At 34.4% G+C, this 25,911-nt stretch overlaps 7 protein-coding genes across 12 annotated transcripts in view; 3 read left to right on the top strand and 4 right to left on the bottom strand.

Annotated features, from left to right (window-relative positions):
• The first annotated feature begins 123 nt into the window (after window positions 1-123).
• Window positions 124-2,566, top strand: LOC128891824 (activating signal cointegrator 1). Of its 3 annotated transcripts, none has more exons than XM_054151666.1 (10): window positions 124-320; window positions 387-499; window positions 574-683; window positions 748-850; window positions 925-1,192; window positions 1,253-1,565; window positions 1,643-1,806; window positions 1,885-2,006; window positions 2,096-2,287; window positions 2,372-2,566. In XM_054151666.1, exons 1-10 carry the CDS (start codon window positions 253-255, stop codon window positions 2,440-2,442), a joined length of 1,524 nt encoding a protein of 507 aa, XP_054007641.1. In that variant the 5' UTR covers window positions 124-252; the 3' UTR covers window positions 2,443-2,566. The 3 variants fall into 3 exon arrangements, with proteins under 3 accessions (XP_054007641.1, XP_054007644.1, XP_054007642.1); XM_054151667.1 differs by having other exon boundaries at window positions 182-320; window positions 373-499; XM_054151669.1 differs by lacking the exon at window positions 387-499 and having other exon boundaries at window positions 179-320.
• Window positions 2,567-2,846: 280 nt separating this feature from the next.
• Window positions 2,847-7,386, bottom strand: LOC128891823 (uncharacterized). 3 transcript variants are annotated; one of them, XM_054151664.1, is made up of 6 exons: window positions 7,220-7,386; window positions 7,096-7,163; window positions 6,714-6,854; window positions 6,437-6,636; window positions 6,178-6,357; window positions 2,847-6,100 (listed from the first exon to the last, which is right to left on the bottom strand). In XM_054151664.1, exons 3-6 carry the CDS (start codon window positions 6,844-6,846, stop codon window positions 4,769-4,771), a joined length of 1,845 nt encoding a protein of 614 aa, XP_054007639.1. In that variant the 5' UTR covers window positions 6,847-6,854; window positions 7,096-7,163; window positions 7,220-7,386; the 3' UTR covers window positions 2,847-4,768. The 3 variants fall into 3 exon arrangements, with proteins under 3 accessions (XP_054007639.1, XP_054007638.1, XP_054007640.1); XM_054151663.1 differs by having other exon boundaries at window positions 7,096-7,385; XM_054151665.1 differs by lacking the exons at window positions 7,096-7,163; window positions 7,220-7,386 and adding an exon at window positions 6,917-7,069.
• A 795-nt stretch (window positions 7,387-8,181) lies between these two features.
• LOC128892032 (DET1- and DDB1-associated protein 1) lies at window positions 8,182-9,961 on the bottom strand. Its single transcript, XM_054152071.1, has 4 exons — window positions 9,806-9,961; window positions 9,294-9,432; window positions 9,153-9,214; window positions 8,182-9,076 (listed from the first exon to the last, which is right to left on the bottom strand). The coding sequence occupies exons 1-4, from the start codon at window positions 9,806-9,808 to the stop codon at window positions 8,969-8,971; spliced, it is 312 nt and encodes a 103-aa protein (XP_054008046.1). The 5' UTR covers window positions 9,809-9,961; the 3' UTR covers window positions 8,182-8,968.
• Window positions 9,962-10,099: 138 nt separating this feature from the next.
• Window positions 10,100-13,086, top strand: LOC128892022 (TBC1 domain family member 31). Its single transcript, XM_054152053.1, has 4 exons — window positions 10,100-11,855; window positions 11,940-12,409; window positions 12,519-12,748; window positions 12,823-13,086. The coding sequence occupies exons 1-4, from the start codon at window positions 10,470-10,472 to the stop codon at window positions 13,071-13,073; spliced, it is 2,337 nt and encodes a 778-aa protein (XP_054008028.1). The 5' UTR covers window positions 10,100-10,469; the 3' UTR covers window positions 13,074-13,086.
• A 166-nt stretch (window positions 13,087-13,252) lies between these two features.
• Window positions 13,253-14,654, bottom strand: LOC128892031 (adenine phosphoribosyltransferase). The gene is made up of 4 exons (XM_054152070.1): window positions 14,178-14,654; window positions 13,795-14,026; window positions 13,627-13,705; window positions 13,253-13,539 (listed from the first exon to the last, which is right to left on the bottom strand). The coding sequence occupies exons 1-4, from the start codon at window positions 14,258-14,260 to the stop codon at window positions 13,400-13,402; spliced, it is 534 nt and encodes a 177-aa protein (XP_054008045.1). The 5' UTR covers window positions 14,261-14,654; the 3' UTR covers window positions 13,253-13,399.
• Window positions 14,655-14,806: 152 nt separating this feature from the next.
• LOC128892019 (uncharacterized) overlaps window positions 14,807-25,911 on the bottom strand; it is a 15,007-nt gene continuing 3,902 nt past the window's right edge. For both annotated transcript variants that reach the window (XM_054152048.1, XM_054152049.1), the window contains 4 exons: window positions 19,038-19,398; window positions 18,149-18,463; window positions 17,414-17,746; window positions 14,807-17,239 (listed from right to left, as the gene is read on the bottom strand). In XM_054152048.1, coding sequence (XP_054008023.1) covers window positions 15,869-17,239; window positions 17,414-17,746; window positions 18,149-18,463; window positions 19,038-19,398 — 2,380 coding nt within the window. In that variant the 3' untranslated portion in view covers window positions 14,807-15,868. The remainder of the gene's footprint in view (window positions 17,240-17,413; window positions 17,747-18,148; window positions 18,464-19,037; window positions 19,399-25,911) is intronic.
• On the top strand, window positions 19,290-25,123 carry LOC128892020 (IQ and AAA domain-containing protein 1-like). Its single transcript, XM_054152050.1, has 10 exons — window positions 19,290-19,416; window positions 19,542-19,936; window positions 20,004-20,156; window positions 20,285-20,418; window positions 20,569-20,838; window positions 21,336-21,637; window positions 21,825-22,335; window positions 22,775-23,118; window positions 23,378-23,626; window positions 24,497-25,123. The coding sequence occupies exons 2-10, from the start codon at window positions 19,791-19,793 to the stop codon at window positions 24,941-24,943; spliced, it is 2,556 nt and encodes an 851-aa protein (XP_054008025.1). The 5' UTR covers window positions 19,290-19,416; window positions 19,542-19,790; the 3' UTR covers window positions 24,944-25,123.

Genomic DNA, 25,911 nt, shown 5'->3' with positions numbered 1-25,911 from the left:
AAATAAGCAAATAATTTATGATAGTTACACTGAAGTTCATCATCTTTTTTTATAAACTTGGATGAACTGTTGATAAATTGAATGCTTCTATAGGAACTTTTCTAGATCCGAGACTACCTGGAAACAAAATCCAACACCATAGCTGTTATCACGATACGATGCAAAAACATAACCATCATAATCTTCGTGTACGACGTATGTACATAGTTTACTTTAATCTTTTCAAATCAATATTTTAATAATACATCGAAAATGGAACAGTGGGTATCCGAAAATCTGTCACGATTGCTGGACTTTCCTGTTCCAGAGGATTTAACAAAGTAAGAACATTGGTTTGAAAAGAGTAAAACAAATACGTTTATAAAATTTGAGTATTTATTTTCTAGATATGTTATGCAAATAGAAAATGAAAGAGACATAAAGACGTATTTAGGGGAGATAGTGGGAGATAGCACCTCAAAGCATACAGAATTTATTACAGAATTTATAAGACGTCGAGGTTTATATTTTCAATTGTTGCATAAATTGACAAGGTACTTAATGCAATCTTACAATTTTATTATGTTATTTTAGCATTGAATAAGGATCAAGATGTATACAAGAAAAGCAATGATACAGATAATAGAAATAAAAAACAGAAGAAAAACAAAATGAAAGGAAAAGAAAAGCAAGAGAACAGACAGGTATATTATATATTGCATTACTATTCCGAATTATAAAATAATTAATTAAGTACCATTAATTTAGCTACAAGAAAATTTGAAAGTAGAAAAAGTTGAGAAAAAGAAAACAAAATTTGTTAATTTATATTCACAAGAAGGCAAAGATAGAGCTGCAGTTTTATTACCAGGTAGTTCTATTACCAGTATCCAAATGTAATAGGTCTAAAGTTATGAAGAAAATAATGTAGATATACTTTATTAGGTAGATATAAATGCAACTGTGAAGGAAAGAAGCATTTATTGATTAATAACTGCCTTAACTGTGGAAGAGTAGTTTGCTTCCAAGAAGGAGCTGGCTCATGCTTTTTCTGTGGAGAACTTGTATGTTCTCCCAAAGATCAAACAATTCTTTCTAGCAACACTAAACAAGCTGATCATTTATATAATAAGTTAATGAATCAAAAACCTGTTAAAGGTTTTGAAGAATCGCTTAAACAAAGAGACAAACTTCTTGAATATGATCGCAATGGGTATGTAGTACATAATTTGTACTAACTTAAGAAGAGATACTTAATTATATTAATTTGCAGCACACAATGTACAAAAGTTATTGATGACGAGTGTGACTATTATCAGACAAATAGCATCTGGTTAACAACTAAGCAAAGAGAAAAGTTACAACAACTAGAGAAAGACATAAGTGCTAAGAAGCATGCATCGCGTTTAAATCAAAAAGTGAATGTAACCTTTGATTTCATGGGTAGAGAAGTCATTGAAGAGAATCCAGATGATGACTTCAATGAGTTCAATGAAGACCAGTTTGAAACCATTTCTGAAATAATGTCATCTGGTGAACTTGAAAAGTCCAATGTCTGTCCAGATGTAGAATTGATTCGCCCAATGGTAAAAAATATTGTTAATAAAATTCTATATGTCAGTTGTAAAAATGTAATTACTGTTATTCAATCATTATTCTACAGTATACTGAATCAGATGAATATGAACCACATAGTATGAAAAAAATCATTCCCAATAAAATGAGAAATATTGTTCAAGACAAAGAATTTTTAGAAATGTCTGATGCAGGTTTATGTTTGAGCATGCATCAACCTTATGCATCTTTATTAGTTGCTGGGATAAAAACGTAAGACTCAATGTAATGTAATCTTCAAAATATATAAGTACAAAAAAGATGGTTCTCAATATTATATTAATATTACAGACACGAAGGCCGGACATGGTACACATCACACAGAGGAAGATTATGGATTGCTGCAACAACTAAGTCACCAAGCATGGAAGAAATTTCGAAAATGGAATATTTCTATCGCGTTTTAAAAGATGGTTAGTGCAAATTCAATCTGAATAGAAAAAATGAACTACTATTTAGGATTGTCTTACAATTATTTAATGTTAATAATAATATCTTCCAGAAAAAATCAACTTTCCTCAGAATTATCCAACTAGGTGTTTATTGGGTTGCGTAACAGTTACCGATGTTTTACCTCAAGAAGAATATAGAAAAATTTATCCAAATGGAGAAAGTGACAGTCCCTACGTTTTTATATGTGAAAATTATTATTCATTACCAATTAAGTTCCCAATACAGGGAAAGCATAAAATTTGTAAGTGCTGTTACTAATTTGCGCTTACTAGATACATATTTAAACAAAAAAATAATTTTAAATAATTTATATTGTTACTTATAGATAAATTGGACCCAAAAATTCATCAAGCTGCCCTTAAGTTTTTAGGAAAAGTTACAAGTACAAATAATTAAATAAAATTGGTTTAAACACTTCAAGTATCCATTGTAACATTGATTATAATATTAATATTATGTACCTTGAACCCTGAAAACTCTTTCTAAATTACAAGAATAAATATTATTTTTTCATAATGTATATTAAATGTTATTTATTGTTTGTACATAATAGAATATATTATAATGTACACATAGTTTGAGATATATTACAACAGCCATTACAAGATTTATATTTAGATTTATTTTACCCTAATCATTTCTTTTCTTACCCATTTCTTTTTACGTGCAATCAATGAAAAAATATTAGCAGTATTTTCTATTATGTTTAAAATATCAGACTTTTGTAAATATTAAAAGTAGATTTCAGTAAAGTCGTTCTACATTAAAAAGGTCTATAAATTTGAAGTACAAAGAGAACATTTTTCATTGAAATATAGCATTATAAATTTTATTGTTCTTACAAATTTTGAGTTCGATAGGTAAGAGTGCTTTCCAAACATAATGAAGATTTGATAAGGAAATTACAAATTTATTTTAGTCTTAATCCATGTATGACTTTATCTTATGATAATTTGCACTGTACTGAAAGTTTCAAATTTAGAAAATCGTATCGTATGAAACAAATTCAAGAAATGGAAAACAAACTTTGTACATACAAACCATTCAAACTGAAATAAAAAATTATTGCATTCACTTAGAATAAAATGATCGTTACATGATTATACCTGCATACTAATCATGTTATATACTGCTACCTAAAATAAGCATCTAAGGTAGAAGTTCAATCCAAGTTTATTTAGCAAAATAAGAATGCACAGGCCTACCAGGCCTATAACACTATTTAACATCAATCTAAAGTAGAACTAAATTTCTCAAAATGTAATTCAGATATTATTAACTGATCGATCGATGTATTAGGAATGTATAAATAAATATCGAAGTATTTTATACGGCTTTTTGTATAGAATAAACAATTGTTTGTTAAAGTTTTTAAAACGAATACTTGAGTTGTATAAATGTCAAAAGAATATTAAATTCAAATGATATTTCTATTAATTTGGATATTGTGCAGTCTATCAATTGTGTAATTTACATTTGTGATGCATAGGTACGTAAGTATTGTATTTCTACAATGATATTATCTAGGTAACCAAAAATTATTTAAATAATAAATTACTATATGTTTAAAACAATAACTCAGTATTTTTTCTCATATCCACAATCGCAATAAAAATGAAATTTTAATTGAGCTACTTCTGAAAGAATAATTATTTTACAATCAACATTATTAGACTAGTATTTGATGATGAAAGTCATTGATCCGTTTCAATGATTATTAATGACAATGATTTGACAACCATCATAATGAACCTTGGACTCATTATTAATATTTTCCAAAATTTTGTTGTTACATACTTTCTAAAATTAATAACTTTAAATGAGTATAAAAATCAACAAACAAAGAAAATTAAATTCAATCCTATAAATTCTTTAATCTCTGGATGAGAAGAAAAAGCCATAAACAGCTGTATAATATTACGAAATACATATACGATAACAGTACAGATTAATATCTTTTTCCTTAAATAACAATTCAATATATCCAACGTGATTCTTTTTCTAAAATACAAGTTTGTATGAGTTCTTCATATGGATACAATACAGACGCCGTAGAATAAATAGTTTTTATATAACTTTCAGTATTATAAACTATTTAGGCTATCAAATATAATCAATAATTCTTTATTCATTCATGATTTTTAGGTAAACACGCGAATATATTTAAATACTGTATTATCGAATCAAATCTACACGTGTAACCTTTAACAAGAAGCGAATTTAATAATGATTTTATACATTAAAGTCGTTGAATTATCTAAAAGCTCAATTTCATTAAGAGTTGTATATTAAATAATAGGTCAAATTTTTGTTTGATTTGATTCGATGTAGAATGGTATTCGCACATGCCCATTGTTACCCTTTTTTAATCAAGTAATAGGCCACCACAATATTACCACAATACTAACACATCCATATCACAAATCTACTGTGCTCAAACAATTTTAAATAAATAACTTCATATCTCCATTATACATTTCAGACATTGTAAATTCGATTAATATGGTAATACTTTTAAAATTTTTGTCTAGATAAAGTGATTAAGAAATTCTGTTACCACTTATATAAGTTGCGACAAGCATTACAAGTAATAACAGTTTTTTTTAAACACCTTAACATTCATATTAGGATAGCGTGAAGTATCCAGGCAATACACTTACCATTTTTGCTTACTTCAAATACATGGAATAGCGTACAATGATACTTATTTCAAAGTGTTTATCTAAATGTAGGTAGGTGAATCTTTTAAATTGGCACCACAGGCATCACAGGTCGAAACATTCTTCTCGTTTACTAACGTACATTTTGGACACTCTTTTCCACCACTTGCTAATGGTTTATCCTCGTTACCTTTATGCCTGGACTTTCCACACATTTCGCAGATATCTCTTGACAAAGGATTAAGATACGTACAAGTAGCACAATTCCATTTATTTCCATCTCTTATTCCGTCTTCTTTTCCCGAATGAGACAGCTCCAAACCTTTTAATGTATCTGCAATTTTTGAAATTTGATCCGAGGATCGGTGAGAACGCTGAATGGGAAGTGTTTGACTGCCGTGTTTTCTGTCTTTACTATAGGAAGATAGATGACCCTCGGGAGAAGCATCAACATGATATCTGTTGGAATCTGTTAAATCGAAAGACGAAGACTTTTTTTTAAAAGGTAAGGTATCGTGATGATAATGTCGACCGTTCGTCAAAGACGAGTCGATCTCGTTCGCGTCAGTTCTTCCGTTCCTTCTTTTTTCAAAGCGATACGTGTTGTATTTCTCATCATTGTCACTTTGCTTGAAAGATTTTGGTTTGGTCGTTCGGGAGTCGCATTCTCGTTTATGTAAAATATCTTCTCGATCGCCAAGATCTTTGGAATAGCCTAAACTTTCTAAATTTCTATACACAAAATCCCAGGAGTCGTAATTATTTCTGTCGGTAACAGTTTTCGCAGACTTCGTATCGACTTTCGCGTAGTCGTAATGGTCGTCGCTGGATTGTTTTCTATAAAAATCTACTTCATCCATGTCTGATATTCGTGCTTTTCGACTATGCACTTTATCATAATTCGCAACTGATACGGGCATGTCAAGCTCAATTAATCTGTCGGTTGGTACTCTGGTATACGTTGGTATTGTGGTATAGTAAGGATTTGGGACACCGCTAAAATATTTGTTACCATGCGGCAAACATCCATAGGCACTACATCGATTCACAAAGCTATGATCCATTGGTGGAAAATATCTATAATTTCCGGGTATCGCGTTTGTGTCTTCGATGTATCTATAATCTGCTTGACAAACAGGCATATTATAATTGGGAGGCATTATATGATAGGGAACCGACGGCGACGCTGCATCTATGCAAGAAGCTTGCGGGTAATGATAGTCTCTATAATTCTCCGGTTTTGAGCGGTTTTGATGCATTTTTTCGAGGAAACGATAGTTCAATGCTCTGATTGCTTGTTCCGGTGTACCAACGTGATTTTCCCGGAACTCTAAAACTTCCAACCAAGATACAGTACAATTCTGTGAAACACTCTCCCATATTTGTTTTAAAATCTGCATTTAAAATGAGAAATTCTTTATTTAGGTTACATCCCAAAGATCTATAAGTGCAGCAAATTAAACAACATTACCTGACACTCAACAAAGGCTACTATTGCATCCCTGCTAACACTGGATACTTTATCAGGATCGATAGGACCCTCTAAAGTAAGAACTCCTAACCCTGTATGTTTGTACCCCATTTGTTCAAACATTAATTCTGCACCAATCAAATTTGCTTCCACTTCATGTTTATAATACCCACTATAAGTCTATTATTAAGAAAGAATAAATTAATCATACTCTTTCAAACATTTACAAAATTAGATGAAAGATTGTAGTGTTATTCACCCTTAATGTTCTATATTCTTTTCTCCAAGGTTGAGCTAAAAGATTAGCAGCGTACAAGGAAATAGCACTCCAGGCAGTTGTTGCTCTATATCCACTAAAGTCTTGTAACGTAGCTGCTGATCTATGCAATATATCTGCAGTTTCTTGAAATACATATTTATTCTCATTTGGTACAAGGCATAGGTATTCTTTAATGAAACCTAAAATACATACAATTAAATGTACACATGTTATACCCAACGAATCATTTATGTGTTATTTATGAGACATAGTTTACCTTCTAGTTTATGACGCTGTTGTAACTTCAAAGGACTGTCATCTGTTTGTAAGTAAACCAAATGACTTTGCTCTAATTTCATACTAATTTCTTGTAGTCTATCTTTACTTCTAATTGTTAAGTCATTCGCCATTTTTGTCACTGCAAAAACAAGTACTTCTTATTACTGTTATTAATGTACTTTCAACATTTGCTTATAATACCATTTAAATTATTTTATAAAAATGAAACAATCAAAGGAGGAATTCAATGCGCCAAATATAAGGTAGCACAAATTTAACAAATAAGAGATAACTTTCTTCAGAAATAGTGTAGAAGTAAAATTAGTAAACAGGTAAGAACAAGGTAAAAGATGTTAGCTAGAAATAGATATCTCTCACACCTATTAGAAACCTTCTAGAAATGCAGCTTTAGAACAGATTCCTGATTCAAACTATGGCTAGCTCCAACCTAAAAATAAATCCTATATTTAGAAGCACCGCTACAGTGTTTACTTCAAAAGCTACCATAATATATTTTCTATTTGGTAGATGCTCCATGTCAAGTAAAAATGTCCATTGGCCTTTTTATTGCGCTTTAAAAACATGTTACATCACTTCATAAACAGTAAATATTTTTCTCCGCAACTTTTTCTTGGTTATGTTGTAGTTACGTCACAAGCACGGAACACACATTCACTAGACATCCAACCTTATACGCAAAAAGAACCAACTTTAAAATTATTATTTTTTCCTCTGCTTATAAAAATATTTTGATCTTGTCATAATTTCAAAATAAATTCATGACATAGAAAATTGTTCATAAATATGTACTATTTTAATAACATATACATGTACTTTGGCAATTGCTGTTATAAAGCAACATGATCAAGTACTTTTATAGAGACGAAACTCCTGCGTTTCTCGGGTGCCGATTCTAAATGTGTATGCACCCAAGGAGCATCATCCTGAAAGTAGCTACGATACCTTATAAATATCGATAGTAAAACATGATTTTTTCAAAAGTGACAAGAATTCGAAGAAATCAAAGTTACAAATATACCGATACTTGCAAATTTATTTATATATATAAATGAAAGTGGTGAATAAAATCTCAGCCTAAAAAAATGATAACGTATACGTGTATAGAATACCAGTGAAGAGAGAGAGAGAGAGAGAGAGAGAGAGAGAGAAATCTATGAAAGTATATTAATTAACTTTTTATTTAATAGTACTTTATACAGAATTTAATATAAGTAATATATTATTACACATTTATTCAAAAATCAAAAATTTCCTTTAATATCTCTGTATGACTGAGCTAGAATCTAACAAGCTTAAAATAATGTTCTTTATCTAAAAATGAAACAGTTGTTATCAAAAATATGAAACAATTTTTTTTTTAATAATCATTAGTGTTTCCATAAAATTAATGATACCATACATTCCCGAAGATCTATTTTTTTTTTCGAAGCATGTCAGAATGCAAATTTGTTGTCATTTACGTAAACGTTGTACAGGTTAATATTTTATTAGATTATCATCTGCATTTAAATGACAATCAAAGAGGTATAAATCATCTACATAAATAGAAGTTGCCACAATGATAGAAAATACTATGTTACATCTATTTTCTGTAACTTAAACATAGATTGAGAACTTATCATTATAGTCTGTAACATATATATGAAACACATTTACAAAATTACCTCAGAATAAATGCTCTGATACGTTATATCTTAAATTAAAAAGATATTAATACTTACTTCGTCAACAGTAATGCAAATACATTACTTTAAATACATTTTTGATTCTTTCCAACAAATAGTCACGCAATAATAATAACGATTTCAAATGAAGTAACAATGAACACATTTACTTATAAATATTGTGCATTCTAAAGTAATGTATTATTCAATATACTAAATCTTGACTTCCTTAACTCAACTTCAGACAAGCAATATAGAATAAGCAGCAGATGAAATCAATGTAAAAATTCTCAATTTTAATGAAGAGTATTTGCACATATCTAAAGAAATATTATTTAAAAACGTTCTTCCTATACTTTTGGAGATTCAGGTTTTATATAACATTAACCAAACAAAAATTATACATTTGAAATCTACAAGTAACGTTTTGAAATAATTTTTCTAATGTGTAAATATGTTAATAATATTTCAGAATTATAATTGCTTCATGTTGCTGCTTTTGTGGTTTGTTTGATCATATACAAATGTACTTTAGCGAATAATGGAAATCAAAATTGTGCAATATATTTTAAAGGGTGTTGTTTAGATCAAGACGTGGCCTTTTGCTACGAACTGTTGTATCATCATCTTCAGAATCACCATTAGCAGACAAAAAATCTCGTTTCCTGTCAGCATTCTAAAAAAATTTGAATTAAAAAGTATATTAAGAAATTCGTAATATGACAAATTTGTATTTAATATGCAGCTTGTACCTTTTTTTTCCATTGCTGGTGAAGGTACCTTAATAATATAGATGTTTTCTCGGTAACTATAACTAAAAATAATAATAATAGTAATCATAATAAGCTATTTTTCGTTTTACTATTTTAACTTGCAATGAAGTCAAAACTTACTTTGTTCTGAAGGATGATCTTTTGTAGGTAGATAAACAGAAGGTTTCTTTATACAAGTTCTATTTCCATTGTCTGTATGAAAATTAGCAAAATTATTTTCATTGTGCGAAGGCAACCCCTTTAAAAACTCAGCAACAGACTGCACATAAAATAATTGTAATTGTAAGACTTACAGGTTCAATGATACTTTTAAACAGATATGAACATCAATGCTCTTAAATATTAAAACTGTTTTCTCTCTCAGTCAAGTAAAATAGGATAAGGAAAATATCTGAAAATTAAACATTCTCGCTTTATTATTTATTGTACGCATAACAAAATTCGAAACTTTAAGAATTACTTCTTCACGTGAAAAAAGAAAGTATCACGCAAATCTGTAAACAAAATATTTAGATCGTGTGAAATATAATTATTTCATTTTGCAATACTCTAAAATAAAGTGCACATAACCTAAGCAAACTACTTCGTACTGAAATTAATGTTACTGCGTACAGATAAAAAATAAATCTTACCATTTTAAAACGATAAGGTTACTGTACAAATTACAATTATAATACAAAATCAAATTAAAAAATCATATCCACTTAACAATCTCACGAAATATCTGTACACCTTAAAGAAATGTTTAGAATGCTCTAATTGATACAAATGGATACAAAATCAACTACCATCATATCTTCCAATAACCACAAAGTCTGAAATATCTAGATCCTCTCCTTTTCGTTGGTTAATGACGCACCAAGCACTTGAAATTGGTCCATAGAGATTCAAATTCAAATTCAAATAGAAACTTCAACAAACATCTAACTGTATATTATTTTGTTTACGAATTTATTAGCTATTCTTACTTAATTTCCAGTAAAAAATGCTTAGGACAATTTTGCTATTTGATTACTAATTGTAAACGACTCTACTGTAAATGTTACCAAAGGAATAAGTCAATTTTGTGACGTGGATCAACGTGGATATATTAGAAAAACTTGTAACGTTGTTAACTATAATTAGTTGTAACTACTATTTTTTTTGTATTTATATATAACATATTTCAAGGAAATAAAATTTGAACGATGTAAACAATGTCGTGTTTGATTTTTTCATGTAAACATAACCTAGACTTAGTTTATGCTAATGGCAAAAAATACAACATAAAAAGTGTTGTATAGAAATTAATATATAATGTACAAAAAGAAGTGGCAGAATTTGAGAAAAGTTGATGACATTTTTGAGCTCGAACCAGAAATAATTCAGAAAACACAATGTTCTTCTCGAGTTAATTTTACTCATGTAGCATTTGATTGCTATGAAGAACACCTCGTTGCAACTGATTCAGCGGGATATTTGTATTATGTTGATCTATCAAATAATTCTGCCTGTTACCAAAAATTAGGAAATGTTGGACAACCAACATTCATAATATTTAATCCTATAAACAAATTTGAAATATTAATGGGTCTCACTACAGGTGATATTAAAATTCTGAAGGTGGATGTAAATATTACCCAATTTTGCTTGTTGATTGCTCATAAATTACCACCTGTACATGTTTCCTTTTATAAAAAGTATTGTTTAACTAGTTCACATAAAGAAGTTATAATATGGTGTCTACGTTCTTGTAGTAAAGCTCAACAATTAAGAGTTAACACAAAGAATATTGTGGTAAAAAAAGCAAGCTTTTCAAACTTAGGACATATTGTTGTATTATATTACAATGATACTTTACAAGCATGGAAATTCGATCGGTTGGAAGATGATGTTAAAATTGATACAAAAAGATTTGATATACGAAATACTAAAGACTTTGTTTTTACACATAATGGAAGAGCAATGATTTTGTCTAGTGCTCAGAACAAAATTATTATTTTGAACACATGTGACTGGAATTTGCTGAAAATTTTAAGTTTACCAGATAACTTTATTGGACTAAAGCAGTTATTGCTTGTACCATCACCCTTGGATGGTGGAGCAAACAATGTATTAGCATGCATTTCATCAAATGGGACTCTTTACTTTTTTGATCTGAATCTGTCTTGTATTATTCACACTCTACAAGTCATTAAGCCTCTAAGGAAAATTTTAGTTTCTTCAACTGGCAGATATATAGCATACATAGAACAAGAAGGACACTTAAAATTAATAATTACCGAGAAACTATTTTCACAGAAGTGTAAATCCCTGCAAAAGTTGAAAGACCCTTGCAGGCCACAGGCACACAGAAAGTGTGATCATTTACAATGTGTCAGACAACTCATGGAACAAGAATTACATATAGAAAGATTAATACCCATTTTGAAAGAGTTTGGAGAATATCCTGAAGCATATCGCGTATTAATATGGTCAACAATCTTAAGATTGCCTGGCAATAGAAATGCATATAGTGCTTTGGCTAACAAAGCAGCAAATGCAAGTTTTACTTCAGAACTTCTAAAAGATTATCCATTAGCAAACAGAAGTAAAAAGACATTGTTGTCGACAATAATAAATTGCTTAATTCAGTGGTGTCCTTTATTAACTCAATGTTCATTGTTACCAAATTTAGTTTTTCCATTCCTTATGGTCTTTCAGGTAATAAATTTCAATATTGAAACAGAGGATAGCATTTTGGGAATTCTCAAACTCTATTTTTTATAACAATTTTTTTTATTACAGAAGGATCCCTTACTTGGCTTTGAACTCATACTAAGCATACTATTAAATTATTGTCAAAAATGGTTTGAATACCATCCTTTACCACCCTTAAATGTGTTAGGTATAATAGAGAATATCCTTCTGCATGCAGATCCATCTTTATTAAATATTTTTTGTGAACGAGGAATAACATCCAGTGAATATGCATGGCCACTTTTAAAGACTGCAATGAGTGAAATCTTATCTGATACTGAATGGTTAATTTTATGGGACTATTTAATATCTTTCCAAAGACCCTCACTTTTGTTAATGAGTGTCATTGCATATAGTATTTGCTCTCGTAAGATCATAATTTCTTCATTACATTCGCCAGAAAATTTTAAACGATATTTTACTAGTCAAGGGAATATCACAGCAAAGGAATTATTTAAAGTTGCTCAACAACTTGATGATAATATACCATTAAGAATACATCCTAGTCGCTATCTAAGGTAAAACAACGATTAATTACAATATTTTCAATAATTAATAACTGTCGACATTAAAAAGCATCCTAAAACTGTCTTAAACAATATTGTAACTACTGTTGTACTATTTCAGAAACGAATTAATTACATTGCCCTCAAAAGGACCTTACCCACCATTCATGATACACGATTTTCCAAAATTTTTAACAGATGACATTTCTCTTTTGGAATTTGAGAAATTGAAAGAAAAAGAACGAGTTACACGCGAACAGAATCGTACAGCCATTGAAACAGCTGAGACAAAGAGATTGAAACATGAAGCAAAATCTTTTATGAATCAAATCCATGAAACAAGACTGAATGGTAAATATTCTATAACAAGCAAAAAATGGACAGTAAATAAATTATGAAAGCTAAAACTAATTTGTATTTTCTAGAAGTACAAAAATGTATTAAACAACAATTGTGTGATATGGATTGGAGATTCATAACAACACCAAATAAACCCAAAACACAAAAAACATGTGAACATATTGATGTTTCAAGCGAGGAAGATAATGTAGATTATATAACTGTTAAATCAAAAAACTATGAACAAATGCAACGTGATGTAGATAAATTGGAATATGAAGTGCAAAGTCTCTTGAATTCATTAAGATCTCAGAAATCAAGAGCAGAAAATACTTGATATATGTTAAGATCACATTAAACAATGAAGTTGAAGTTTTAAAGCATTGACGTGTAAGTAATGTCCAAAATAAAATCAAGAAATGTTAATCCATGAATATTCTTAATTTGTACTAATTTATAAAAAAATTTGTATACGATATTTTTTTTATATACACATTTATTTTATAAAAATATTGACCACCTTATGTGTAATTTTATATAAAATTTTTTGTTGTAAAAATGTTAGTAATATTATGTAGATTATGCTGCCTGAATTCTTGGATATAAAATTATTTTTTTCATATTGCTTCAAAGTAGAGATTTATAGTTACAGAGTAAAGACTATCAGTCATATTGTACAAATGAATGAACAGGCACATTAAGTTTCTCCCGTCCCTTTAATCCAGTTATTTCAATTATTACCAAACATTCAACCACTTCACATCCAAGTGTTTGTAGTAATTCTAATGCAGCAGCCATACTACCTGTAGTTGCATAAAACATTTGTTATCAAACTAATTTCTTTAAAAAAAAAGTCAAAAGAAACTGCTAAGTAATTATTTTCATCTTACCCCCTGTTGCTAGTAGATCATCTACAATAAGCACTCGTGTTCCTTTCTTTATGTTATCTGATTGTATTTCAAATGTAGCCTATGCAAAAAAACTTTTCAAGTACAGTTATTACAAATGACATTAGCAATAGAATAGTGCAAATTATAATTTAAATTTGTTTCTCTGACCTTCCCATATTCTAAGGTGAAGCTTTTCTCTACAACATTTCCTGGAAGTTTTCCTTTTTTCCTAATAGGTAAGAAAGGTTTCCCCAGTTCCATAGAGATCATAGGTCCGAAAAGAAAACCTCTTGAATCAAGACCTACAATCAAATCAACTTCAAGAAATAATACATGCTCCACTATCAAATCTTTCATTGCTCTCAATGCTATCATGTTGCTGAATACGCTGAATATATCTCTGAAAATAAATAATTCTTGAAACGCGATAATTTGACTTTAATCGCCCTATTGTTTCTTAATTTTCGAGATGATCTTGAAAATATTTTAAGGTTGATTAAACATGTAGAATTCAAGTAATCGATTTAATAAAAATTTGACACAATACTCACCGAAATACAACACCGGGTGTAGGAAAATCGGGATAGGCTTTAATTGCATTCCGCAGTAATTGAATTTTTTCGTTTTTGTCCATTACAGATGATTTACAATCTCGTTAAATGATATTGATTATCCCACAAAGTACTCTTAAAGCTACTCTGTGATTGTACTAATTGTTACAAATAGCAGCAGTAAATTAATCACAGCACGAAAATATAGTACATTCCAATTATTAAACACATAAATATGTAAAATACACACTGTCACAATACAGAAATCATAAAAAGTAAAATTTGTGTTAACATTGAAATTTTTAATTCCAAAAAACACGTGCGTATTATCGCGTTCAAAAAAACGATGTGGTTCTCAGCTTGGCTTGCAATCTGTAATTCATTTATTAATTCAAGGTTATCTGTACGAGATAAACATTAAGAGGTTAGCTAGTTTTTTTGTGGGACAAGGACAAGAGGGGATCGCCTATATATAATAATAATAATAATAATACAATGGACCGACATGAATGACGGTATATACAGTATGACCGACAATAATAAACATACAATTTATTACCTCGATTAATGTCATAGTAATATAATAAAGGAGTACAAGGGATTTGTTTAACATAAAATTTACTGGACCGTACAATAGAACTTGTAATAATCATTATTATGCAATATTTTACAGTACAGTTACAAGCTTTTCTTATTCGTAGTGATTAAAAAAAAACTATTTACATGAAGTGTATCCTAGAATTAGTAATATATTACAATAAAAATATATTTATTAAAACAGGTATAACAGAAAAAGGTTATTATAGAATTCTGTTTCTTAAAACTTATCAAAGATATGTACAACTTCACGAATGCTTGGGTAAGATATAACAATTTTAAGTAAAAGATTTTATAAAAAATGTAAAAATATAAGCTAAATTTTTCATATGTTAGTATCCTATTCTTCTATGTGATATTTTAACTTTATACATATACTAAAATTTCAAAAATATTATAAATACGATTCTTTTGCGACATTAAATACTAATAATTGATTCATGCTTAATTCTTGTTAATAATTAATGATATATCAGGCATGTGCAAATGCTAAATGCCATTAGCTTTATTTAATTTTTACCTATTTTCACGTGAAGGTTAATTTATTGTTGAATCTAGTTTGTATACAATTAGCACATGCTTGTAAAATATTAGCATACCATTACTTTTCGTCAAATATTATTTACTTAAATAAATTACGACGGCAGTGCGGAAACTGGGTACTTCAAACAACAATAGATTATTATAATAATCTACTCGTGTCACTTCTATTACCTTCTCACAAATAATCCCACATAGAACACGATTTTCACCGTGATTATTTTAAATCGATTCAATTATGCACTGTTTTTGTTCTCTTAATCCCATATGGATTCTTACGATTTAGTGATATTTACCATTCTATTTGGAATTATCTACTTTGTGACTAGTAGCTCATGGGAACGATCCTGTACAATAGAATCAGATACGACACCCTTTTCTCCTACCGAGGAAATTATTCGATTTCAAAAACTTTAAATAATCAACGAGAATAAGTTGTATTATTTACAATGCTAGCATGACAATGCTTTCGTTAAAATCGACTATATCAGAATCTGTTGAAAAGTTTCTCCAGTCTATTTAACGAAATATGAGATTACTCTGTCGGGAATGGATCAGACCTTTGTCGTAGCCAGTAATTTGATATAATGTGCTTTATGAGTTATCTCGAACTCCTGAGCAGGTAGAAAACATTGTGTCTGTATCCTGGGGTGTTTCACCTTCTTTACGACGCTTCGACCGAGGACTACCAGTACGATCAGAAGTGCACAACCCGCTCCAATTATCGCCAAGACGATTATTTCGGTATTCTGTTTGAACCCCTGTACCTCGACGCAACGGAGTCTATCCCGATCGTTTACGAAGTTTGCGATAACATCTTCCTCATTAACTTCGTCGAGGCTAGCGCAAACCTTGTAACGACCGGGCAACAGTACCTCCAACGTTACGAACGTTAAACTACAGTTGAGCTTTTGCTTGTGCACCGCGGATTCGGCGTCGAAGACAATGACGGATAACTCGCATTCGGGTAGACTCGACTTCTTCAAAGACGATAAGCTGACGTCGATGTGCATGAAACCCTGGTCGGACACGTTCGCGTAAACTCCGGTTATTCTTGTGTCGGAGGACTGGGCTACGGTGGTTTCTTGATCTTGCTGTAATTCTCGTTTGGTTTCCACGAGGGTCATCACATCGCTACATCCCAGGCCTAAGGACACATCATCGTAGCCGGTTGGTACAAGGAGTACCACGCAATAACGATATTTATGACCTAATTGCAAATGCATCGAGGCTGGTATAGCTACAGGTAAGGAGCAGGGATCTCTCATTAAGCGCGAATCACAATGCAAAGAACTAGAGACTGTCTGTACTTCGCTATCGCCTATGGTCTCGTAAACGATCAATGTGTCGCATGTGTACCGTTCTGTGCACATCTCCACATGCCACAGAAGGTTGACACCAGTTGATTTATCATAATGAAACTCTTTCAATGTCAGTTGGCCACCGGTTAGAGGCTCTTTGGTTGTGATCGGCGGCGTAGGCTCACCGCAAAGGAGACTACCAGGAGAAACTTGCGTCAGTATACCGTTTTCCAAAGCGGGTGGCGTTGCGCAGACGGCTGAGGACTTGTCCTCCTCGTTTAGACTGGAATTACTCAACCAATTGGCGAACTCTAGCAATGTGCAGTCACAGTTGAGAGGATTGTCGGCCAGAGAGAGTCTTTTTAAACGTAACTTGGACGTTGGTACATCGCTAGCCACCATTGTGATATCGTTGTCGTCCAGCCGCAGATCTTGGAGACTCTTCAACGGCACCACCAGATCGGCAGTTAGAGATCGTAGGAAGTTGTGTGTCAGGTCTAGCGTAATTAATTTTTCTAAATGCGCCAATGAAGAGCTGGACACCGCGACGATGCGGTTGTTTGCTAAATCAAGTCTGGTGAGGGTTGACAGGTATTTGAACGAGTGGTCTTCCAATACATCGATCTGGGAAGAGAAATCCTTTTCAATGTGCGGTTATGTCTACTTATGATTACACCGCCCTAAGTATTTGTATTTGTATAAATGAAAACTGGTATTTTAAAGCAAGTTGATAGTGTTGTTACAGGGTATCTAATTGTATACGCTGTTACGATGTATCTAATTCATAGCGTTCGTTACCTGATTGTGACTCAAGCTGAGGTAAGACAAGTTCCTCAGCCCTACCAACGCTCCTTGCTGAATGTTCACCAACTCGTTTTCGGATACAGTGAGGAAACGCAGCCGTGGCATTTGAGGAAGAAGATTTGGACCCATGGGACCCAACAAAAGATTATTGGAGAGATCCAGCTCCTCCAAGATCTTGAGGCCTCTGAGTGCCGACAACGCCGAGACGCTCAAACGGTTCCCACGCATCCTCAACGAACGTAACGCCGGCAACGCGGCGAACGCTTGCGGCGATAATTGCGACAATAAATTGTCGCACAGGTCCAAATACGTTAGGTTCGACATGCCCTGTGAAACGTTTAAACTCAGGTTATTCATGTATGAGTTACGACTGCGTGAAAGCTGATTGGTGCCCTCGGGACCAGTTCGGTTTGCCGCAATTTTTCATCGGGTCAGTAGAAACAGTTATGGCGACGTCTGTTGTTATAACCAGGAAAATTATGGCTACCATCGCCGTAGGCGTTGAGTAATTAATTATGATACAGTTCATTAAGCTCATCGTCTATTCAAAGGGTCGTTTTCGATTATAAATACATGTAAGTGTTGAATGAAATATAGTGTCCTCGATTAATCATACAGGCTTTTAAATTTAGACATACTAATTTCATTAACAGTATAACTTTTCATTTAATCCTTGCAAATTTCTTTGAAGTCGTTCGTCTTGTTGGTAAGGCATCACGGAGGATTTACCTTGAATGAGTTGGCCTCCAAAGTTTTCAGCTTATTCTGAGACAAATCCAATCGTTCCAGTCCGACGAGGTGCGATAGAGCAACAGTAGGGACGGAGTCCAAGAGATTGTTCGGAAGTCCCAGGGCTTGAAGGGGCCTTGCTAGAGCTGTAAACGCATTTTCATGTACCCGTCTCAACTCTCCCGTAGAAATAACCAGTCCGTGTAGGGCCACGTCTTCGAGGAAGCGTGCTGGTAATAGGGAGATTCCTGTAACGGTTACATCAAGAAGAGAAATTGTTCCTGGACGACTGTACCTCAGATGTTTGTTGATGATCTGCAGAAGAAAACGCTTATTTTAATACAGCAATTTGATGGGTGGGAAATAGTTAGAAATGGTACAGACTATTAGGAGAAAGTTGCCTAAATTCTCACTTTCAACGTTATCTCGAAGATCTCGTATGATCTTCTCAAGTAATAAACACTTGGTATCTTCATCAGGTTTAATTAGTCATCCCGAGTTGCGTAACAGGAACTGTTTGATTCGCGGAGGTATCGTAAGACAGGATATTCGTTGGAGTAATTGGTAACGGGACATTCAACGCAAAGCAGCGTACTCACGGGATGAGGAGAAAGAGGGTACTCGTACAATGGTCTCCTGTATAATACGTACAACTTGTATTTCATCGGCGGTCTATACGCCCACGCCTACCTGGCGGGTGACTAAAAAATCACTGACCTCGATAGAATGGCAAAATAATAAGAGGCAGAGACGAACTTGCGCGTTGTGGTGCAAAAAGTATCAGAAGAAAAAGGAAAGAGTGACGTTGTTTGCCGATTTCAATTAAACAACGTATAAAACTATTAACTATTAATAACGGAGACTAAGTGTTTTCACGCGTGAAAATTACCTGCAGCGTGGTTCTATCGCCGGTGCATCTTAGCGTGTGTGGAAAGTCGCATGAACACTCGATGCCCGCTTTTGTAATATTTGGACACTCCCAAACGGTGTCAGACGAAGGCGAGGACGCGTGGGACGAGTCTTTTGCATTCTCCTCGTCCGTATTTTTTACAACGTTTGACGAATTCACCGGCATCTCCTCGACTCCGTTCAAGCTGGATAGCGTCGTGTACGACGTCGCGGTCGAGACGGTCGTGGAGATCACGTTGGACGTCGTCTCGTCACCCGCGAGGTCATCCTTCGTTGCGTTCATGCACGACGCCAACGTTGTGAGCAACAGGATCAGCGAACATCGAGACGTCCACAGCATCCTGAAATACATTATTGATGTCAGTATATACAACTCTGATTGTCTTTATCATCTTAGTATCTTGACTTTATTTAAAAAAACTGTGACCATATTATAGGAAGACACTCATATTTTGCGTAATACTTTTGCTATTTTCACTTTCAGTGATTCTATGGTCAGATAGTTTAGCCTTCTTTGACTGTACTATAGTTAAATCGATAATAAAAATGAATCGAACGATAGGTTGTCGACTGAACACTGTCCAATTTCTAAGTATCCGTCACTATACCACCATCACTTCAAATAACCAAAATTTCGGCCCCATAACTACTTCAAAATTAACCAGTTTCCTTTCCACACGAACAAACAATAATCCTCCAACGCAAGCATCGTCGAAAAAACTGTTTAAAGTCAATGTCAGAGGCTCATTATAACGAACTATGGCTCATTACAAGAAACGACCTGAACAAGTTGCTGGAGCTCGATCGAAGGATACAACAGACGGTACAAACGAAGATAAAGGAACAGGGTTTAAATTTAATGCTCCCGACGTATCTTAGGTATAATTACCGTGAGCTTTAAGAATTTCGTGAAAAATTGCTCGAGAGTTTCGTGATACCTTTGCAGGTATGTTAATCTGGTAAAGAGACTCATAGTTTGCCACGATCAAATGGTGCAGACACAGAAACGGGAATTGATCAAGCGAGTTCTCGATTGCGCTGTCGGCAGAATGCTCGAATACAAGCGACGGATCGTCGATCTGGACTTTACGGATTACCAGTAATGTTCACATTACTAAAGCCTCGTGAGACTATTGCATTACAATTTAACTATAATATAAATATGTTCTCTGAATCTTTCTCTATAAAATATCCGCGTTTTTCTATAATATTAAAAACGTTGTCCAGGTGGCCCGATGATTTCATGAATCAATTCAAGTACACACCCGATGATGTGGAAATCACCGTGTCCGCTTGTGGTAAGGACGTGGTACAACAGCGCAGAAAACGCATCGAAGAGTTAATAGAAAATGCTCACAAACGCAAGTTATTTCTTTCTTTCTCCCTTCAATACATTGTATTTATATCGTTCGACTTTTATGGGGAACTCTAGATCGGATTAACTGTGTAAATCAAGAACTTGCTGTAAATATATGATTTGTTGAAGTTATTCTAGTCTGTTTTATTAACAGCGGAGGAAACTCCTAGCGAGCAATTATCCGCGACAAGCGACACCGAACATGACGACACCGAAAAGATGAAAGAAAGTATACCGAGACTTCGAAGAAGAAGAGTCAAAGAGGAGAGTAAAGTTAGCGAAGTTGTGTCGATTCTTCAAGAATCGCCAGAACAAATCAAAGCTCGGGAAGCTCGCATTGCCGCCGAGGAAACTATGCGAAACGCAATACTACTCATACAAAGTCACGAAAGAGCGAGAGTCCATCGGTGCATCGCGACTCAATGTGAATGAATGCTTCATCTGAGTCGTGTATAGGATAAAGCACTGGAAATTGACATTTAAAATAACTTTTCATTATTTGATTTTCGAGGAAAATGATCGAAAGCAGATATAATTAGTATTAGTTCAAGTAAAACTTATTGGCCATCGATTTGAGTACGATGGAAGAAAAGTTACTTCAAATGATACTTTCGAGTGGTTCATCTTGCGTACAAATGTTTTGGAACATTTCTTGGTATCATTCGATTCCAATTCCTTTTACTATTTTCTTGTGGACCTGGTAGATCTAAAGGTCTACTAATAGCATTTATTTCATGATTGAAAATTTGACCAGAACATTTTATACATAGAAAAACTGCTTAATAAAGCTTTACTAACGATCTGGAAACTAGAGATCCTGGATGAAGCGCAAAAGGGATTGGAAACAATCTCATATCTCCGAGAAATGCTCCAGAGGACCAAAGATAGAGTTCTCGTCGATATCCTATGTTCACGTTGCAGTGCAACAAATGAATGATTACAAGAGAAGAGTGGAGATTGGAGAAATAGTGCCGAGGAAGCTGAAGAGGTCTACGTTCGAGAACGCTGCTAGAACGATACAGCGAGCCTGGAGGAGGTACGTTGCGAAGAAGGCGAACAAGAAGAGAATCGCGCGATTGGAAGAGCTGTTGGGCATGACGATACCTAGCTGGAAATCCAACCAAGTATTTGTGAAAGATAGAGAAAACTTCCAGAAGAAGCTGGACATGATGTCGCCGTTTGCTGCTCAAATCGACAAAACGACTGAAGATCAACGAACTAGGGTAATTGTCGCGATTTAGCGACAGTTAATTTTCACAGCACAAATATATTCTTTCAGCGCTTTTGTTGATCCTCTTCGGACATAAAAACGAATATATAAAGTATCGTGGAAATAATCGAGATTACAATGGTATCAAAAATTCAGGGGGAATGGGGAATGGAGAAATAAAAATATGTACGTTTGAAAAGTTGTGGAAGATCAGGGGACCCGGCCTAATAGAGGACATCACGGATGAGATCCGAGAATGGTTCATAGTCTGGTACAACGAAGTAGGACACTTGGACGTCTACCCAGCGGCGAACTTGGGTGGCAGCGTTCTAATAGCTACTGGACAAACGCAAACACCCCAAGAGTATCTGATCGCGAAGACTGCGAAGAAAGATACGACGGAACAACCAGCGAAAATAGCTGCCGGCAGAAAGAAAAACGTCCCTTGGGTGCCTGCTACTGAAGCGTTCAACCTTCTCGACGATGCCAATCAAGATTTCATTGCCAACTGGAGTTTTCGCGACGAATCTGACGACTCACAGCTGAAGATCTACGGTGACCTGATCACGGACAAGCTTTGCTACGAACTCCAATTAGAGATGAGGAAAATTGTCGACGAATTGATGAGACTCGAGCTGAGGACACTGAACCAGGCGCTGAGAAAAGACTATAAAGCAGACAATAAGGAACTCGCGATACCTAAACAGAAGCGTAAGATGTTTGATATTTGATAAAATCGTAATTAAGTGTTAAATATCAGGCAAAGATACGATAAAACGTTTATCCGAGATGAAAAGTGTGATGCAAAGTCTCGTTTGGTATTTTTAAGTACCCATAAGCGATGAAGACATAATTTCACCGAGGTATATACTACTCGAGAAATAATTACTCATTAACGAACGCTACCATTACCATGGATCGAACTGATCCTTCTACGGTCGCGACAGTAGGCGTACCAGACTCGGATGCAATACAGTCTATAGTTGATCGCTATAACGAGCATCAAGCAATAAAATGCTTCAAAGAATGTCATACTTGCAATCACAAGATTAACCGTGATTATATTGATTGTATCTTTGCAGATTGTATTTAACGAATGTTTGTCGTTAATTAAATGCACAGAATATTCACCTGATTTTGTATGAAATAGGTGGCAAGAAACGAGGTAAGAAGAAGAAAAAAGATCCGCTGGGCAACGTTCCTGTAGAAAATATTTTCCACGAATTGGCGAAGGCTAATATTATCAGAAACTACCCCTTGACTTCTCTGAACGATTGGGTGGGAGATCTGTCGTATCAGAACTACGAAGCGGCTCGCGAATTTCGTGATTACAGGCATCGCTTGGGTGAAATTAAACAAGTGATGATGGAGAATTGCGTGCTTCCTCTTAGCTCGAAAGAAATTCATCGAATAGCACCCCTGGTACGATCAGTTTGCATCTGCGGTCTTGCGCGATATGGAAAGAGCTTTCTGGTGGACGCGATTTGCTCAGAGGTAACTAATGCCCCTAACTTTCTCGAACAAATCATTACACAATCAATCACAAATCCCTGATAATCATTATGAAGCATCTACGATTTGAATAAACCATATCAAGAATTTAAAAATAATTGTACTCTTTGTGTTTTTAGCAGTACAGATGTATTTTATTGAGATCTGAGTATATCATAAATAAAATACATCTATGCTAATAGACAAAAAATCCAGAAAAATCTACAATATTTAAAATATTTAAATAAACAATTTCATACAGGTCGGAGCTGTATTATTCGACATGACACCAACTGTACTGGTAGGCAAATACGTTGGACGAAGAAACGAACAGAAGCTGATCAACATGATCTCGAAGGTGGCTCGAGAATTTGCTCCTGCTGTTATTTTCATCGATAATGGCGAAAAACCATGGGGGAAGAAAATACCTTCAGAGGAGAGACAATATAAACCGAAACGATTCGCAAGGTACTATCCGAAGCTGGTGAAGAGCATCAAGCGAGGCGATCAGGTGATTTTATTAAACGGCAGTGTACACTGAACTGCAACGTATTTCTTTCGATTCATTACTCGACGTTTGAGAGGAAAGTGCATCGTGTTGCAATTGAACGGACTTGCAGCGCCTAAAGTGACGAGGAATGTTAAAGTTGGTGATCTGGTAGCGCCCACTTTATGAAATTCTCGATATTCCTGTTTCGACTCTTTCTCTGATATGAATGAACCCACCTCAATAAACCCAGTCTGGTCCCTCCCCCTTCCCCTCCTTCTTTCTCTTTCCCAAACATCTCGATCGTTCATACCTGGTCATCAATGAAACACCTCCTACCGAACGACCAAGACGTAGGTGGTAGCAAGTTAACGTAGGATTTTAAAGCCTCGATTATTCCAAACGGATACTGTTACCCATTGGCGTAGAAATTCCATTTCATCGTTAAGAAATTAAATACAATTTACAGGCATCTGTTGCATAATGAAAATAGCATAGGAAACAGCCAAATAGGAAAATGATGTCTCCAAGCTCTTCTATTTGTTTTAAATTGGTTCGACAACTAAATTGGCTCTCTACTTGAAAACTATTAGGTAAAACACACGGGACTTTTTTATGAAATCCTTATTGACGAGTCCATCAGATCCAGGACAAAGAAAAAAATTATTTGGAGACATACTCGCACTTCTCAAGTCGCATGTATCTCTACGATAAATTTCCCGCGCGACCATAATTGTTCTCGTTACGTGATTGATATCCGTTCATCGTTGCTCGCTAATTGAGTTCAGAATGAAACACTTAGAGCTGTACCTCCTTCGCTAATTACTCTCGAAAGAATACTTGACAGATTTTTACCGCAACGCGGCCGATACATTGGAACGCGATACTTTTCAGATCCTATTTCTCACGACCTCCTCGGAGCCATATAAAGCAACAAGACCCTTCATCAGGGTCCACGACAAGTTCATAATGATTCCTCTCACGGACTACAACACGCTGTACATGTTTTACAAAGATCTACTGATGAAGTACCACGGGGTTCATCGCGATATCGACGTCTCCAGCTTGGCAAAGATGTCCGAGGGTATCCCGTTGGAATTCATCAAGAACGCGATTGAGACCGTTCTGAACGTTCGACGAAGAATCACCCTAAGGTTCAACCCACTGACCCCGGTAGAGATTATGGAGGAAGTGTTCAAGTACCAGGCTCCTACGAAGAAATCGCTGGGACAATTTGCGAAATTTGAAACCCGAACTCCGCTCGGTAGGAAGAGGGCACGGTTGCTGAGGATCGAGCAACAGGAACGCCAGAGGAAACAAAAAGCTGAAAAGAAGCGTTGAATATTAGAAAAATCAGGTCAACGGAGGAAATACGTATTTTCTGTATTTTTTAATGTAGATTGTTTTTCCGTCAAGCGAGAACCCTTCACTGAAAGGAGAATGGTAACGATAGAAACTTGCCAGGTAAAACGTGGGACGTGGATGCATTAAGAGACAAGGCTGCAGCACTTTTAACGCGACTTTTTCGCATCGACGATATTATACGACGGAAACGTATCTCTTCGTGTCGAATAAATTCGAAGGAAAGCGAACTCGTACGTGCGCGTGCACGTCGTTCAAAGACAGTGACCTTTCCGGGAGAAACGTCTTTGGAAGAAGCACGATCATCGATTGAGCGATTCCTTCTTTCTTTCGTATCGCGGACTCGCCAACGTCCGTGTCCGGACGTGAAACTGGTTTTCGTCTTCGTAGGATGCTAAAAACGAATCGTCGAAAAAGAGGAGGCAAACGTAGCTACGAACATCAGTGAAAAAACTTTATACGTTTAGATGTGTCGCAGTTGCGCTGGTTAATTCTAGGAATACTCGACCTAAAAAAACTCGATTTCTCGTATGCTTCGTCAAGGACAAACGAACGATCAAAATGTTTCATGACAAGTTGTAACTAAATTCTGAAATAAAGCTAAGAGCGAAGTAGAGTCTTGGATGGATTCGTCAACAGATTCCGATTATAGTTGTGGGTGCGTCAATCTAGGCGAATCGACCCACTAGGACGGCAACGACCACACGCATGTTCTACTTTTACTAGTAACTGAGTATACCTATTTGTACTTCAAAAGTAAATATGCTTTGATTCAAAAATAAATATGCACTCGAAAAAGCTTCTAAGGTTAGTAGTTATTTTAAATTTGGACGTTCCTATTTTACATCCCTATAGTCAGCGTTATCAGGGTCTGAGGACATCGATACCAGTCCATCGGTATACAGGGTGTCGAAGTTTTCGCTTAATATCTCCTTAACGAAGCCCCA

This window comes from Hylaeus anthracinus, unplaced genomic scaffold, assembly GCF_026225885.1.
Source record: "Hylaeus anthracinus isolate JK02 unplaced genomic scaffold, UHH_iyHylAnth1.0_haploid 12002, whole genome shotgun sequence".
Lineage (NCBI taxonomy): Eukaryota > Metazoa > Arthropoda > Insecta > Hymenoptera > Colletidae > Hylaeus > Hylaeus anthracinus.
This window is presented reverse-complemented; position numbering and strand designations above follow the sequence as displayed.

What these genes read in the sequence shown, in the direction of transcription:
- LOC128891823 (XM_054151664.1), bottom strand. Translation starts at nt 6,846, where the DNA reads ATGGCGAATGACTTAACAATTAGAAGTAAAGATAGACTACAAGAAATT. An exon ending in AAGAATATAGAACATTAAGG is followed by an intron (nt 6,358 to 6,436) that starts GTGAATAACACT and finishes TCTTAATAATAG; the next exon opens with ACTTATAGTGGGTATTATAA. An exon ending in TAGCCTTTGTTGAGTGTCAG is followed by an intron (nt 6,101 to 6,177) that starts GTAATGTTGTTT and finishes TTTTAAATGCAG; the next exon opens with ATTTTAAAACAAATATGGGA.
- LOC128892022 (XM_054152053.1), top strand. Translation starts at nt 10,470, where the DNA reads ATGTACAAAAAGAAGTGGCAGAATTTGAGAAAAGTTGATGACATTTTT. An exon ending in CATTCCTTATGGTCTTTCAG is followed by an intron (nt 11,856 to 11,939) that starts GTAATAAATTTC and finishes TTTTTATTACAG; the next exon opens with AAGGATCCCTTACTTGGCTT. An exon ending in CCATGAAACAAGACTGAATG is followed by an intron (nt 12,749 to 12,822) that starts GTAAATATTCTA and finishes TGTATTTTCTAG; the next exon opens with AAGTACAAAAATGTATTAAA.
- LOC128892020 (XM_054152050.1), top strand. Translation starts at nt 19,791, where the DNA reads ATGTCAGAGGCTCATTATAACGAACTATGGCTCATTACAAGAAACGAC. An exon ending in AATAGAAAATGCTCACAAAC is followed by an intron (nt 20,419 to 20,568) that starts GCAAGTTATTTC and finishes TTTTATTAACAG; the next exon opens with CGGAGGAAACTCCTAGCGAG. An exon ending in GCATCAAGCGAGGCGATCAG is followed by an intron (nt 23,627 to 24,496) that starts GTGATTTTATTA and finishes GATACTTTTCAG; the next exon opens with ATCCTATTTCTCACGACCTC.
- LOC128892032 (XM_054152071.1), bottom strand. An exon ending in AGATCATCCTTCAGAACAAA is followed by an intron (nt 9,215 to 9,293) that starts GTAAGTTTTGAC and finishes TATTATTTTTAG; the next exon opens with TTATAGTTACCGAGAAAACA. An exon ending in ACCAGCAATGGAAAAAAAAG is followed by an intron (nt 9,077 to 9,152) that starts GTACAAGCTGCA and finishes AAATTTTTTTAG; the next exon opens with AATGCTGACAGGAAACGAGA.
- LOC128892031 (XM_054152070.1), bottom strand. Translation starts at nt 14,260, where the DNA reads ATGGACAAAAACGAAAAAATTCAATTACTGCGGAATGCAATTAAAGCC. An exon ending in ACACCCGGTGTTGTATTTCG is followed by an intron (nt 14,027 to 14,177) that starts GTGAGTATTGTG and finishes ATTTATTTTCAG; the next exon opens with AGATATATTCAGCGTATTCA. An exon ending in TCACCTTAGAATATGGGAAG is followed by an intron (nt 13,706 to 13,794) that starts GTCAGAGAAACA and finishes TTTTTTGCATAG; the next exon opens with GCTACATTTGAAATACAATC.
- LOC128891824 (XM_054151666.1), top strand. Translation starts at nt 253, where the DNA reads ATGGAACAGTGGGTATCCGAAAATCTGTCACGATTGCTGGACTTTCCT. An exon ending in AGAATTTATAAGACGTCGAG is followed by an intron (nt 500 to 573) that starts GTTTATATTTTC and finishes ATGTTATTTTAG; the next exon opens with CATTGAATAAGGATCAAGAT. An exon ending in ACAGGGAAAGCATAAAATTT is followed by an intron (nt 2,288 to 2,371) that starts GTAAGTGCTGTT and finishes TGTTACTTATAG; the next exon opens with ATAAATTGGACCCAAAAATT.